This window comes from Alligator mississippiensis, chromosome 5, assembly GCF_030867095.1.
Source record: "Alligator mississippiensis isolate rAllMis1 chromosome 5, rAllMis1, whole genome shotgun sequence".
Taxonomy (NCBI): domain Eukaryota; kingdom Metazoa; phylum Chordata; order Crocodylia; family Alligatoridae; genus Alligator; species Alligator mississippiensis.
Window position 1 is genome coordinate 193,293,771 of NC_081828.1, and position 14,681 is coordinate 193,308,451.

A 14,681-nucleotide genomic window follows, 5' to 3' on the forward strand; every position below is an offset into this window, starting at 1 on the left:
CCATGTGCTGGGGTAGCAGGAGCACCATAGAGACACTCTGGCCAGAAACCAGAGCATCTCTCTGGAGGACCGCATCCTGGGTTTCCTCAGGGTATGGTTGGCAACCATACCCTGTCCTGCTTTTTCTCCCCATGTTTTATTTTGATACTTGGATATCCAGATATTAAATTTTGAGCCCACACTGAAGCAAGTTCTCCAAATATGCAGCATGGGGAACATTTTTTTTGTTCCCAGTGTGCCTCTTGCCATGTCTTAAACTGCTTTGAGACGTGACAAGAGGCAAGTGCATGCTTGTCTGGATGTGCCCTGGGAGTATTTTTAATAAAACAGGTATGTTTAAAAATGCATATTGTCATTTAGTTAACAAATATGTCTAAGTTCAGTGTGGTGAGGGTTTTAAAATGTTGTGGCATGCTTTTGTTTTTTGCCTATTTTATCACAGTGCTGTCCTAAAATAAAGATGAAAACATGAGGTAGGATACTTTTTTAAAACTCAAAGTAAAGTAGGAACATTGCTAAAATGTTTACAGTATTTTTAATGTGATGGACCACAACCATCACAACCATGGATCTGAGGTGACTTAATTTTGGAATTTGAGGTGATTTAATTTTGGAATCTAAGTGATGTTTCTAGGCAGTTTCCTGAAGCTGTTGAATAAATTTACTTAACTGAAAAGGGTTTTTTTTCTGTTTCATTAAGTTCCTCATCTCTCTCATGTTATAAAGGACATTATAAATTACTGAGATACCATTTTTCTAGTGACCCATCCCATTAAAACTTCCTCTTTTTGTAGAGTGCAAAGTGAATGAGCTAGTTGAGCAAAGAAGGTTTTTGTTTGAAAGTTTGGAGGCAAGTCTACAAGACCTGCAAGAAGCAGAGGCTCTTGCATTGGAGCAATTAGCAAAATACACATCTGACAGTGAGTGCAGACTTAAGTATGTCTACAAACAACAATATAATGAGTTAATTGGTTGCTCTATGGGCTTTGAGCTATAATTTTTCCCTTCAACATAAATTCTCTTTCCGTTCCTTTTCCCCATCTCTCAATTTTATAATTCTGTTAATGGACTCTTGACAAGGGACATATGGTCATCCTGTGAAGAGCACTTAACCATCCTAATAAGAAGGCCACGTACCGGAGTTATGCAAATTCAAGATGACTTCATATTTAAGGCAACACCCCCATAATTAGGTTCTACACATGGAACATTATAAATTTGTTAAATACAATATTTATTATTGGAGAGTCACCATACATTTACTCCCTTCCCATACTGCTGCAGCAGGGAAAGCAGTGGCAGGGGGGGCAAGCATTGGCAGGGGGTAGGCAGCCTGCCCTACCCCCTGCCAATGCTTGCCCCCCCGCCACTGCCTCCACCATGCCTGCGCCCCTAGGACAGCTGCCTTCCCCTTGTCCATCTTGTGTTGTCCCCAGCCTTCCCCCCCACCAACTGCTTTCCTGCAACCTGTCCCCCCACAAACCCAGTTTCTTCTCCCCCTGCTGTTTGCTGTTCCCTGCCCCACCACTTACCCTGTGTGGTGCCTCTGGCTTCACTTCAGCATGGAGCATGGAATAGTGTGCTCTTGTCCTGTTCAGGTAGCAACCTTAGCCACAGGTTGAGGCTGGTACTAGGGCCACAGCACCTGCCCCCCACATTGCTCAGTCTCCCCACAATCTCCCTCATGCTCACCGCTCCTTGGCATGGCAGTCTCCTTGCACTCCTCCAGTGCTGCACAACCTGTGATCCTCCCCTGTACATGCCTCTCCTCCTCCCAGCACTGCACAGTCACCCCCAGGTCAAGGATGGAGTTGGAGCCAGAGCCGCAGCAACTGCCTGCCCCCACTGGTACTTAAACCTAAGATGAGGTTTCTTTTTTTTATGCTGAATGGGGAGAAAAACCTTGACTTGGATTCAGGAAAATAGGGTAATTAGGTATCCAGATATGAATTTAAGTTTTTAACTTAAACAATTTTTAAGTTAATATTTTAACAAAAGTCAGCACATGCTACAGAAATAAAAACTGAATGAGTCATAACAAAAAGGGCTACTAAAGCAATTCAAGGACCACGCTAAGTTTTGTGCAGTAAACAAGAGATGTGTGGGATCAGAATCAGCAGACCAAAATTGGTGTGCCAGAAATTTGGCTTTAATGGTGGACAAAAATAATGAGGCCTGACCATTTTTGGGGATCCTCAGTTTGACACCGACAAGTTGGAAAATTGTGTGTGCTCAAAAAAATTAACTTTAGCATTGTGACTCATTTTCCTGGGATGCGGCATGACATTGTTGGGCCTTCATTTTCTTGGTTCCTAACTAGATCAAGCCAGAGAAAGTGACATAGATGACAGTCTTTGGAATAAGTCTTGAACAACACATAGAATATGATATTTGCATATTGTTCTTCACCTTTTGCTTTCTTTATAATGAGAGTTTGGCAAGATTGCATCATACCTATGGAAAAAAAGTAATTGTGAGCCTGTAAGCAAAAGGACAGCTAAAGTTAGACAGATGAATGCTGGTACCAATTTAATAGACCTCACAGGGACAGATAAAACTGTCCTGTGCCTATCATTCTCTATCTGTGAGATTATAAATCTGTCCTTGAAACAGAAGGTGCATCATTTTTAGCTGTGGTGTTCTTTTTCATCCTCTTCTGTATGTGCTTGTTGTTGCTGGAATCTGATCCTGCATCTTTGATGACAAAAAAAAGTGACGACAAAAGCTCTCCAGCCCATTCCCCTATTTCTTTTCTCTCCAAAAAAGGCAGTTGTTATCTGTCTTTTCCAGCATATAGAAGGCTACGAAATTGGGATTTTCCTTGAAAAATATCAACAGTTGTAATTTTTAAAATTATTGTTCCAATTACATGAATGAATTCAGACATTAGCTAACCGTTTATTTTAAGATTTTTAAAATTCTAAACATTATTTTAGCCAATTAGATTATAATGAATTCTGAGTGGATTCACTTAATGAGATAATCTAATCGGAGATGGACTATATGAATAAATTTAATATTTCTTTTGATTCTAATTATAATTGTAACCCAGGTGGTACACAGAAGGAACCTCCTCTCCAAGTGGAGGAATGTCAGCAGGTGTCTGTATGCTGTGGGGGACCGTGGCCGCTTAGCTGTAGGGCCCATTCACCTCCCTTTCCCTACAGAGCAGAGGAGAGCAGAGCAGAGACCCAGGACACTCGGTGATATTTAACTATGTAGAGGTCTAATGAATACAAAATAACATAAAACATAACCATAAACATACATACATATATCTATGTATGTATATATCTACACACACACGCGCGCGCACACACATGATATTTACAAAGTGGGTTCACACAGGCAATAGCACTTTTAACCCTGTACTCAGGCAGAGGCCTATCCTCTGTGGCCTTCTGATTAGTCTGCAATGGCCTCTCTAGGCAGCAGGCAAAGGAACACTTTATAATAAAACACAGATTCATTAATAAATCAACAGAAATAGCTGGCAGTGATGGCACAGTAATTAAACATACATAATCAGGTTACATCAGAAGAGTCACAAACATGTACAAATAACCAATACAATGAATTAAAATATGAAACAGCTTTCAATCCTTTCCTAATAGAACAATAAGGATGTGGGTTACATCAAGAATCCTAACGACATGAAAAACCAGAACACCACAATGGCACAGCAGATATGCCTGAAGGAGAAATGATAACCCAAGGAGAGATCCTGTTACCTAATAGCACATCACTACCCTCTCCTAGGTCACTCAACTAGGAAGGAGCCTGTAACCTTGAAACCACCCTCTCAAGGGCTTCCCATTGATCACCGCAGTGAGAAAGGTCCCTCCTCCCCTGTGGGAATCCCTTTCCCTGGGAAACTTATGACTCTGTGTCCTCCCTTGCAGGGGGGTTGTCCCATCCAGTCACTGTTCGTGGCAGGAAGGCCCGGGCTACCTCGTGCAGCCACCAGGGCCTGTCAGTCCTCTTTCAGCCCCATGCACTGGTCTGTGCACTGCGGGCTTCTTCCTTCTGCAGGGTTGGAGACCTGCACTGCCTCATGTAGCCTCTGGGTTCCTTTCAGCTCTACTAGCCCCATGCACCGCTCTGTGCACTGAAGGGGCCTTGGCTCCTGCCTCATGCGGGGTTGGAGACCCGCACTGCTTCATGCAGCTGCTGGGTCCAGTCCGCTCTCAGACCCTCACCAGCCCTGTGCACTGACCTGTGCATCAAGGGCTCCTGCCTCATGCAGGGTTGGGGACAGGCGCTGCCTTGTGCAGCTGCCTAGGTCCCCTCAGCTCTCTGCCAGCTCCGTGCATTGCTGTGTGCACCGAAGGGGCCAGATTCCAGCCTTGTGTAGGATTGGGGACCTGCGCTGCCTCATGCAGCCACCGAGGTCCCGTCCACACTCTGGACCCTCCATACACTGACCCATGCACCATTGCTGCTCTCTTCCTGCGGCAGCTAGGATGTAGCCACCTGTTGCTGCTTCAGGGCGCTTCTGGGGCAACTGCTCCACCCCTGCTGGTCAGTAAAACCAGCTTTTCAACAGCCCTGGTCTTCATAATCCTTTGTCAAAAAGCTCCTGTGTGTTGGGCATGCTGGCTTTTTATTCATTCTGGAGGCTCTGCCCCCGGATTGAGAGCAGACCAATAGGAAAGCCTGTGGGGTTAGTTCCTTTTCAGGTCCTCTCTTTCACCTTGCCTCTGGGTCAGGTCAGGGCTGCCTTCCCTTGACTGGTGGGGAAGGAAAAACTGTCTCCTCCAATGGAGCCCCAGCCCTTCGAACTCAAGCTAACAGTCTGGGCTGCCAGTGAGGCCACCAGCCAGCCTGTCACATAATGGAACATTTTTAATGATTTTTTAAAATTAATTTCTACCTTTGTAGAGGAAGAACTGAGTGAATTAGCAGAAAAGAGAAATCTAGAACATCTGCAGGAACTACAGGCTCTTGCAGCTTGCCAGCCATGCAGTGTCAATGGTAAGTACAGAGTTAGCATCAGTGGTCCATTCATGCCTACCCGTGCATCAGGTTAGTGTGGTAAAGCCATGCCAGTGCTTGTAACCAACAGCACACAATGGAGTGATGTGGCATGTACCACGTCTGGCTGCCTTTAACTCCCCAGTACAAATGATCAGGTGCCCTGTACCAGGGAACCAGAGGCTCCTGCTATTTTAAAAAGGAAAGTGTAACAGGGAGGTCCTCAAGTAAATGCAGGCTCTAGATACTACTCAGAAGCTAGCTGTGGAGCACTAGACCAATAGGACAGAGCTCCAGGAAGGTAGGATTGAAACAAAGACAGCTTAGCTAGGAAAACAGCAACAGGCTGTTCATGAACCTGAAAGCAGTAGTGGTCTTGATGTGAGGAACTTGTGTGTGTCATAAAGGATACTGCAACCAGCAGTGTGGAGACTTTGTACCAGCTTCTTAGATCTAGTTGTGTGATGTATCAGCTAGCCGAACCCAACATATCTTAATGTTAGCTTTTTGACACTTAATTGCAGGTAAATCAAATCCTGACATATATTTAGTACATTTCTGTCTAGATCTTATCTTGCACACAACTTTCAACATCTAAGTCATCACTGCCTAGGAAATGACCTGCTTGGTGGAACGGAAGCAGAAAGGGATCTTGGAGTCCTAGTGGACTCCAAGATGAACGTGAGTCAGCAGTGTGATGAAGCCATCAGACAAACTAATGGCACTTTATCGTGCATCAGCAGATGCATGATGAACAGATCCAAGGAGGTGTTACTTCCCCTCTATCGGGCGCTGGTCAGACCGCAGTTGGAATACTGCGTGCAGTTTTGGGTGCCGCACTTCAAGAGGGATGTGGATAACCTGGAGAGGGTCCAGAGAAGGGCCACTCATATGGTTAAGGGCTTGCAGGCCAAGCCCTATGAGGAGAGACTGGGGCACCTGGACCTCTTCAGCCTCCTCAAGAGAAGCTTGAGAGGTGACCTTGTGGCTGCCTATAAGTTCATCACGGGGGCACAGAAGGGAATTGGTGAGGTTTTATTCCCCAAGGCGCCCCCGGGGGTTACAAGAAATAATGGCCACAAGCTAGCAGAGAGCAGATTTAGATTAGACATTAGGAAGAACTTCTTCACAGTTCGAGTGGCCAAGGTCTGGAACGGGCTCCCAAGGGAGGTGGTGCTCTCCCCTACCCTGGGGTCTTCAAGAGGAGGTTAGATAAGCATCTAGCTGGGGTCATCTGAACCCAGCACTCTTTCCTGCCTATGCAGGGGGTTGGACTCAATGATCTATTGAGGTCCCTTCCGACCCTAGCATCTATGTATTTATGAATCATTTTCATTTTCCAAAATTGATCAGCTCAATGTGTAAAAGCTATTAGAAATGCATTTTTGGGCTTGCTCTTCATTCAAGTTGCTGTATCCCTATAACTTTCAAATCTACTTTGATTTTGAGAGCAGCATAGTACAAGTTTCATGTGTCTGAAAACTTTTTTCTGAACTGCAGGCCAATAGCTTCCTCATCATTTATATACATAGTTACAACTACTTGTACAGATTTACCAGTGGTCACAGTTCAGACGACAAGGAATGGAACATGGGCATTTTTTTGGTGCTGAAACTGAATGACAGTCTTGTAGTAAGTCTGAAGTTCTTGCTTCATTTGCTTCAGTTGCTGGAGGATGTTCATCACCACCATATTCTACTGAATCACAATATCTTTCAAGTATATCTTTCAGACTGTACACACTTCTCTGCGCAGAACTAATATCTAGTTCATCAATTATTTGATGCCATGCTCTCGCTTCAGGAGAAAGAAGAATATTTTCTTACACAATATTCACATTTGAATGGGAATGAGAGACTTGTTGCTTTCATTGTTCCTCCCATCTGCATTCAGGATGGTAGTATGCCTAGGCAGCTATTAGATCTTTGACACCAATTTGGCAACATTCTTCTCTGCCAGCTTGTGTATTGCACTGACTGATTCAAATGACAACACTTGACTCATTTTCTTCTTATTAGAACATTTCTGTCAGGAAATGCACACCCTCCAGTGAACTGCTGGAATAGATGATCTTCTGGATGTCCTGTGTTCTTTACTTGATGTTGTTGGTAGGGTTTCCCTTTCATTTTCTGTCTTGCATGACTTTCTTAATAGTCTCTCTATGTCCTTTGTGTGTAAAAGAACTGTGGTAAGAATGATGCCAGTCGAGGCTTTTGGAATGTTGCAGTGCAAGATCAACACAGCGTGATGTTATGGCAGTATTCTTGACAGACTGTCAAATTCAGCAACTGTCCTACATTGAACAAGTGCCTCATTTATTCATGCAATTCCAGCAGGTGTACTTTGACTAATCTCTGACTGCAAACCTACTTGAGACATATGGCACATCTTGTAGATTCTGAGTTGTACCTCCCGTGCTTTGCTAGACTCATTGATGCTATCGGCTCCATTGTAATGTTTGCCTAAGGGTGATAAGGGTGAATCTCTTGTTGACAATTGCTATTTCAGGTTTTCATGTTAAGGTAATTTAAAATGGAACATAACCAATGTAGCAATTTTGCAAAACTTTTGGGTATCTAATAATGAAGAAAGCTGTAAATTCACAGCAGCTGTCTTGGAATCCAATATGACTACCACAACAGAAATGTTATGATTAATCTCCTTTGTTCGTGCAATATTGGTTTTGTTATTGGAATTAAGTGGGGGCTGAAATATTGACCAAAATGTAAATTCATGGGAGCCATCCTGGTTTCCAATATGTCAGCTACTTGCACCACTTGCCAGAATGGCAATGTGACTTTTCTGACAGAGGTAGACCATCTATATCTGAAACACAGTGTTGCCACTTGTGGTATTGAGTTGCCTATGAGGTGAGACCTTTACCCTTCTTTTTTACCCTACTGTGGTGCTACAGACAGCCTGTACTTCTGCTCACAAAATTTGTAGTGTTGCACAGGTGTTTGTACTGCTATAAGTATAACCTGCTCACAGCCTGAGGAACACCTGAGCTTCTAGTTCTGTTAGCATCTTCTTCAGCCTAGCATAGTTATCCTTTATCCTTGTCAGCTAGTACCTGGCCATAGATAGATAAACATGAGCTTCTATAATGCTATAATTGAAGAAAACCTAACACAATCCTCGTATTTCTAGTAGAAATGAGTTGTTATTACCTCTATATGTAGTTTTTTTCTTTGCCTTACAGAATGTGGCAATTAAAGGCAAGCAAAGTAACACCCAGTTTTTAATCAAATTTAATTAGAGTTGGATGTCTAAGGGCCCTGACAGATATTCATTTAAAGGTGTGATGGGATCCAATCTCCAGTCCCATCAGTTGTGCTTTCTGCCATGCCACACATGGATGACAGGATATATGATTTTATGATCAGGGATCAGATCCCAATCACATCATGCTGCCCAGTGGGAAAGTTGAAAGCCAGGGAGGGGCATTTATACACACCAAATTATGTTAAAGCACCCTCACTGCCATTTTTCAACACGGGGATGCTGATGCACGAGATGCTGGAGTCTGCTGGAGTGTGGTAATTACCACGCTCCAGCAGATTTGAATAATCGAGTTTGCTCTGATGCACTGTAGTTACAGTGCATTGGAGCATCCTCACTGCACATGTGTAGGTGCCCCAGATGCCCAAGATTCATTTGATTGTTAGCTTGGCCACAGGACCACACTGGGGTCTGGAATGAGCCCCAGTGTGGTCACGCCTGGTTGATAATTAGTTGATAATGTCAGCTGAGTCTGGTGTCTGCATTGGGCTGGTTCTGAACCTAAATGCAGTCCTGGACCCAGCAGCGAGAGCTGATGGATATGAGGTTTAAAGTCCCTGGCAGGGGAAGATGAATGTTTCTCCCTGCTGCTGGGAGCCTTTGCTTCCCAGCATAGGGTTTAAAGTCCTAGCACAGGGGAGCAGAGGCTTTCCCCTCATGAGAACTTTAAACTCTGTATAGAGGGATACAGCCTGGTGCTCCTTCCCTGTTTCAGGCTGCTCAGTGAAGGTTTAAAGTCCCAGTGGGGGGCTTCCCTCCCTTCCATCACCCCTGCTGGGAGCCTCTGCTTCACAGTGCTGGGCAACCCAATCAGGCCTGCCCCGCGCAGGGTTTAAAGTTCCTTGCAGAAATTGGTTCAGCTGATTATCAGCCACTAGCCACATGTTAAATTTAAGGTGCCATATAAATGAGCCGTAAAAATGTTCTGCATTATATGTGGAACATTTAAGAGGTCATAAAATGGGGAACAAGCCATAAAAATCAGGTGCACAGGTAGCACCCTATTTATGTTGTGATTAGAGAGGGCCCTAACTCAGTTATGCTCCTTTGAAAATCCTGTATTGCTGCTCGGTCTCTTTCAGGCTAAGGTTAAATGTTATATACCAGGGAAAGGAGAGAGGGGGTGTAAGGGAACAGTTGCAGAAGTTGCTGTAATTTAAAATTCTGAAGCAATATCCTTAATCCTCTTCCTCTATGTCTTCTGTGACCTCCCATTGACTCTTAAAATGCCCCTGATGACATGGTTTTTTTTCTTTTCCATTGTGGAAAATTAGTGGGGAAGTACAGTTGTAGCTTTACATCAGTAAAGAGCCCTTGGACAAAGAAGATTCTCCATTGGACACCTCCAGCCAGAATAATAGTTTCTTTGTGCTTTCTGCTTGGCACAGATAATGTACCTCAGATTTTAAAGGAAATTTGAATTGCAGTTTACCTAATAATGATTGCAAGGTATTTCTGTTGTTTTGTAGAGAATGAAATGCACAATTTATCAGAAAAAAGAAGGCTTTTCCTTGCAAATCTAGAATCAGGTTGGAAAGATCTTCAGCAAGCGCATGCTCTTCTAGCTGCCCAACCAGGTAATGTCATTGGTAAGTACAGAAACAAGGTCTGATCTGTTCTGGATATTTCTCTTAGATATATAGGCCCTAGCTATTTTTCCCTCAGCTCTCTGTCAAGCCTAAGGCTGAAAGGTTCTGAAAAACACTTCCTGGCTTTAAGATTTCACACAGGCTGGTGCCCTCTCCGATGCTGAAGAGACCAGTGCCCACCACGCTGATCTCAGCCAAGATCTAGAGGCAAGCTGCCTGTCATGCAAACTCACCATCACTGTTTGTTATGACCTCCCTGTTGTTGTTGGCCAATAATAAGTCCCCAGCACAGGTTGTTTCTTCATTGGAATGCCAGTTTAGATCATCCTTTGGTACATACAATGCTGTACACATTTGCTGGGAGTTTGGCATTGACAATCCATGGCTGCCAGGATGTCCTATGATACCATTACGACTAACTTGGTCTTGAAGCTTACATTAGTACTCAATCTGAAGAATAATACTCAAAATCCTAAACCTCTGTCCAGGGCCATTTTAGATTTCATCTGAATCGCCATGTACAGTTAACTACTGGACTAAGAATGGGATATTCTTAAGAGCCTTCTTCTCTTGGAACAAACCTGGTACAGTCAGTACCTCAGTCCTTGGAGGACATTGGGGATTTTCAAGAATTAATGAAGTGAGTAGGCCAGGTTCTAGAATTTTCTCAAAAGAGATACTGGAATATATTATACCTAGAGATCTATCAAATTCATGGTGGCTGCCCCCTGATTTTGTGGATAGAATGTGGGCCCAGGCAGTCATTTTGCAGGTGGTGCATGGCAGCCCCACCTCATCCCTCTGGCTGAAGGGCCTCAGTGGCCCTGCCACTTGCTGCTGATTGGCTGCAGAGGTTGCCCATCATATGGCCTTGCCCTGACCACTGATTGGCTACAAGGGCTGTGTGTCACTGCCAATTGATGGAGTGGGGTAGGACCACATGACTTGCAGCCCTCTCAGCCAATCAGTGGTGAGGGTGGAAGTGGCAGCAGTCTTGCCTTCAGCTGTTCAAATGGGCAGCCTCCCTTCCTCACCTCACCAAGCTGCTGCAGCACACTAAGGACTGCTGGCTCCTTCTGAGGAGCAAGCAATTTCTTTTCTGTAAGTGTTTTTTTCTGCAAATTTTGTGGGCATTGGCCAGATTTCATGGAATCTGTGAAATCACGAATTTGATAGGTCCCTAATTATGCTATAGTGGTTCTGTTATACCATACAGAACCTCTGAAGTTGGCCCCATGTTACCTATTAATAAAGTGACTGGATCCTGCAAAGATAGGATGGCAAACTCCTGCATCAAGCTATAACACCATGAAGAAGAGAGAGAAACAGTAAAGAGTGCCAGGACTAGGTCAATAAAAGGTCTTGCTTTCCACCCTGTTTCCAATCCAGAATCATGAATTCTGGCTGTCCTGGCTCATTTGATGTTAGGTTCTATGATGTGGTGACCTGGTGAATTTACTCCCTCTGGGGAGAAAGGAAGAACTATTGACCTTAATTTCAGATGATTAATTACTAGCAAAAATGGCATTGTAGGTATCATTTAATGCGGAAGATACAGAAGTCAGATTCATAGCATTGGCAGTAATGATGTGCTGCTTTTCATGTCTTCAAGGCTCAGGCTTCCCAAAGGGGAGGTCCAGTCAATTGTGATGGACTTTTCCTTTGAGGATATTGACCTGTTTAGCTCTAACTTGGATGAACCTTCATTGAAGACCATAAAATCTTCAAAGCCCATTATGCTTGTTTGAGGTAGCGTGTCCTTCACAGAAGCACAGATTTATGTGCCAACAAAGGTCAACTAAATGGAGAAGTTCCTTCTCATCTGTGACCTTCAGTGCTCTACCTGTTCAGGGTGTGTCCCAGTCAGGTGAGCCCCCCATAAAGTAGCATACATCTCATAGACAAAGACATCTAGCTGCAGCTTAGACATCAACTTCTAGTTTATCTGACCTTATATAGGGAGTGTGATGGTGTGATTGGGAAATGATAACAATAAGCCTTTCTGCTCTTGCACAAATGCTTGGGTCATTTCCAGTCTATATGGGTTCAAATTTCTTTTTTAGACCTATGGGAGAGAAGGTAGGTGGGTACTGATTTTGATTACTCTAGTAGCAATAATACCCTCCTTACATTGAAGGGACTGGCTTGTATCGCTTAACTTCAGCAAGGCTGTCAAACATAACAGCCCACAGGACAATTTGGCCCCCAGTGTTGCCCCTGGGTCTCATAATTGATCCACACACCACATGCAGCGTGCATCGGACCAGCTCTGCATGCAGGGCCTGGGACATAAGCAGTGCCTACCCCAGCCAGTCTGGGACTCCACTGCATGTGGCATCTGTGCTGGGCTCATCTAGGATGTACACTGTGCACAGTGCCTGCTGCAGCTGGTTCAGGACCTGTGCTGCATGTGGTGCCTGTCATGGACTAGCCCCAGGTAAGTGTTGCATGCAGCATTGGGTCCCAGACTGGTCCAGGGTGGGTGTCACTTGGAGCACAGATCCCAGACTGGTCCAGAGCAGGTGTCATGTGCACTGGATGGAGTGTGGGGGGATGTCTGTAGACCCAGTCCAGCCTGTGGACCAGCCTCGTGTTGCTCATCCAGCCCATGTGGCCAGATGAGTTTCACCCCCCTGATTTATAGGATATTTAATTTTACATTGCCAGAAGATGTCCTTACAAATGATAGAAGATCATTTAGTCTCAGGAGTATATTTGCAGAATATCTCCATCTAGATCAGGGGCGGGCAAAATGCAGCCTGGGGGCCAGATGCAGCCTGCCAGGCCATTCTATCTGGCCTGCGGGGCCCCTAAAATTTTTTAAAAATTTATGTTAATCTGCCCCTGGCTGTCTATCGTGCAGCACTCAATGGCTTGGCAAAACTCAGTAAGCCTCCCTCCGCCCAAAATAATTGCCCACCCCGATCTAGATATAGGCCTCTTTGCAAATAGAACCAGCAAGATGTACTTTTATTTCTGTCCACAAGGTGGCCTTAGTCCTTTTTCCCCTCAGTTTATTCTTAGAATCATAAAATCATAGGGCTGGAAGGGACCTCAAAGGATCATTGGGTCCAGCCCCGTGCATGAGCAGAAAATACATCTAGGGTTAGACGACCCCAGCCAGGTGACTGTCCAGTCTTCTCTTGAAGACCTCTAGGATAGATGATTGCACCACCTCTGTGGGGAGCTTGTTCCGTAGTCTGGACACTATAGTTGTAAAGACGTTTTTCCTAATATTCAGCCTGAAACTATCTTCCAGGAGTTTGTGGCCGCTGTTTCTAGTTTTCCCCCAGAGCGCCCCGGTGAACAGTTGTTCACTGAGCCCCTGATGTATGCCTCTGATATAGCAGTAAGCCATAGTCAGGTCTGTTCTCAGCCTTCTTTTCTTTAGGCTGAAGAGTGAGATCCCTCAGCCTCTCCTCATATGGCTTGCCATGCAAGTCCCTGATCATACGAGTGGCCCTTCTCTGGACCATCTTGAGCTTTAGCACGTCCTTGTTGAAGTGTGGCACCCAGAACTGTATGCAGTACTCCAGCTGCGGCTGCACCAATGTTGAGTAAAGTGTGGGAATCACTTCTCTGGATTTACTGGAGATGCATTGATTGATGTATGCCAGAGTTTTATTGGCCCTAGCAGCTACTGCGTCACATTGCTGGCTCATATTCATGCTGGCTTATATTCATGCTCATATTCATGTTACCCCCAGATCCCTTTCATTTGTAGTGCTGGTCAGGTTAGCGATGCCCAGCCTGTAGGTGTGCTGGGAGTTCTTCCTTCCCAGATGCAGCGCTTTGTATGTCTCTATATTGAACCTCATCTGGTTCCATTCTGCCCAACATGCCAGCCTGTCTAGGTCTGCTTGTATCTGCAGCCTATCTGCGGGTGTGTCCACACAACCCCATATCTTGGTGTCGTCCGTGAACTTGGTCAATGGGCTTTTTACCCCCTCATCCAGGTTGTTGAAGAAGATATTGAACAGTACTGGACCAGGTATTGCCACTGCCCACATCTTGCCAGGACAACACTGTTCCATTCATTTGGACTGTCTGCATCCTACCCTGCAACCAGTTTTGCACCCACTTGATGGTCCTGCAGTTGAACCTGATATCTTCCAGTTTTCTGATCAGTACCTCGTGGGATACCAAGTCAAAGGCTTTCTGGAAGTCGAGGTATATGATGTCAACCACTTTTCTGTCATCCAGGTGTCTTCATAGTGTGGTTGAAATGCCTTCTATATGCCTTCCTTCCTACACGTCTAAACTTGTGAATTCTTCATAAGGCAAGGCAGGACTGAATCCTAATCATCAGCCTCTGTAGCTGAGGCAGTTCTAGCATCAGGGTCCCCTGATTCTCTTGGTGAGATCTTATGGCACTGTTTTCAGTGCCGAGTTTGTTAATCCATGACAGGGGGTTCTGTACCTGGACTTTTGGACCTTCCATCCCATGGATGCGGTATGGTTCTTGTAGGTTGGGCAACAATGTTCAGCTAAGGTCAGAGACATTCTTACTGGCAGCCAAAAGACCTCAGCTGGGTATATTTACTTGGTAAAATGGACTAGGTTTTTCTTCTGGGTTTGGTTGAAGAACATTAGGCCCATCAGGACCATTCTGGACTATCTTTTGGACCTAAAACATGCAAATGTCTGTCAGGAAGTTGAAATCCATCTGGCAGTTATCTTAGCCTTTCACCCACCTGTCACTGGCTACATGTATTTTCTTACCCAGCAAATCTCTTCTTAGGGACTTGTCCAATGGCTTGTCTTCTAGACTTTTCTCATGTGGACACTCCAGTTCCAGAATGGGACCTGATTTTGGCTGTGGATGAGAATATAATT

At 44.8% G+C, this 14,681-nt stretch overlaps 1 protein-coding gene across 1 annotated transcript in view; it reads left to right on the forward strand.

Moving 5' to 3' along the window:
• CCDC7 (coiled-coil domain containing 7) overlaps positions 1–14,681 on the forward strand; it is a 213,810-nt gene that overhangs the window by 160,047 nt on the left and 39,082 nt on the right. Inside the window, exons 27-28 of the mRNA XM_059729133.1 lie at positions 4,882–4,974; positions 9,726–9,845. Of these exons, the coding sequence (XP_059585116.1) occupies positions 4,882–4,974; positions 9,726–9,845 (213 nt within the window). The remainder of the gene's footprint in view (positions 1–4,881; positions 4,975–9,725; positions 9,846–14,681) is intronic.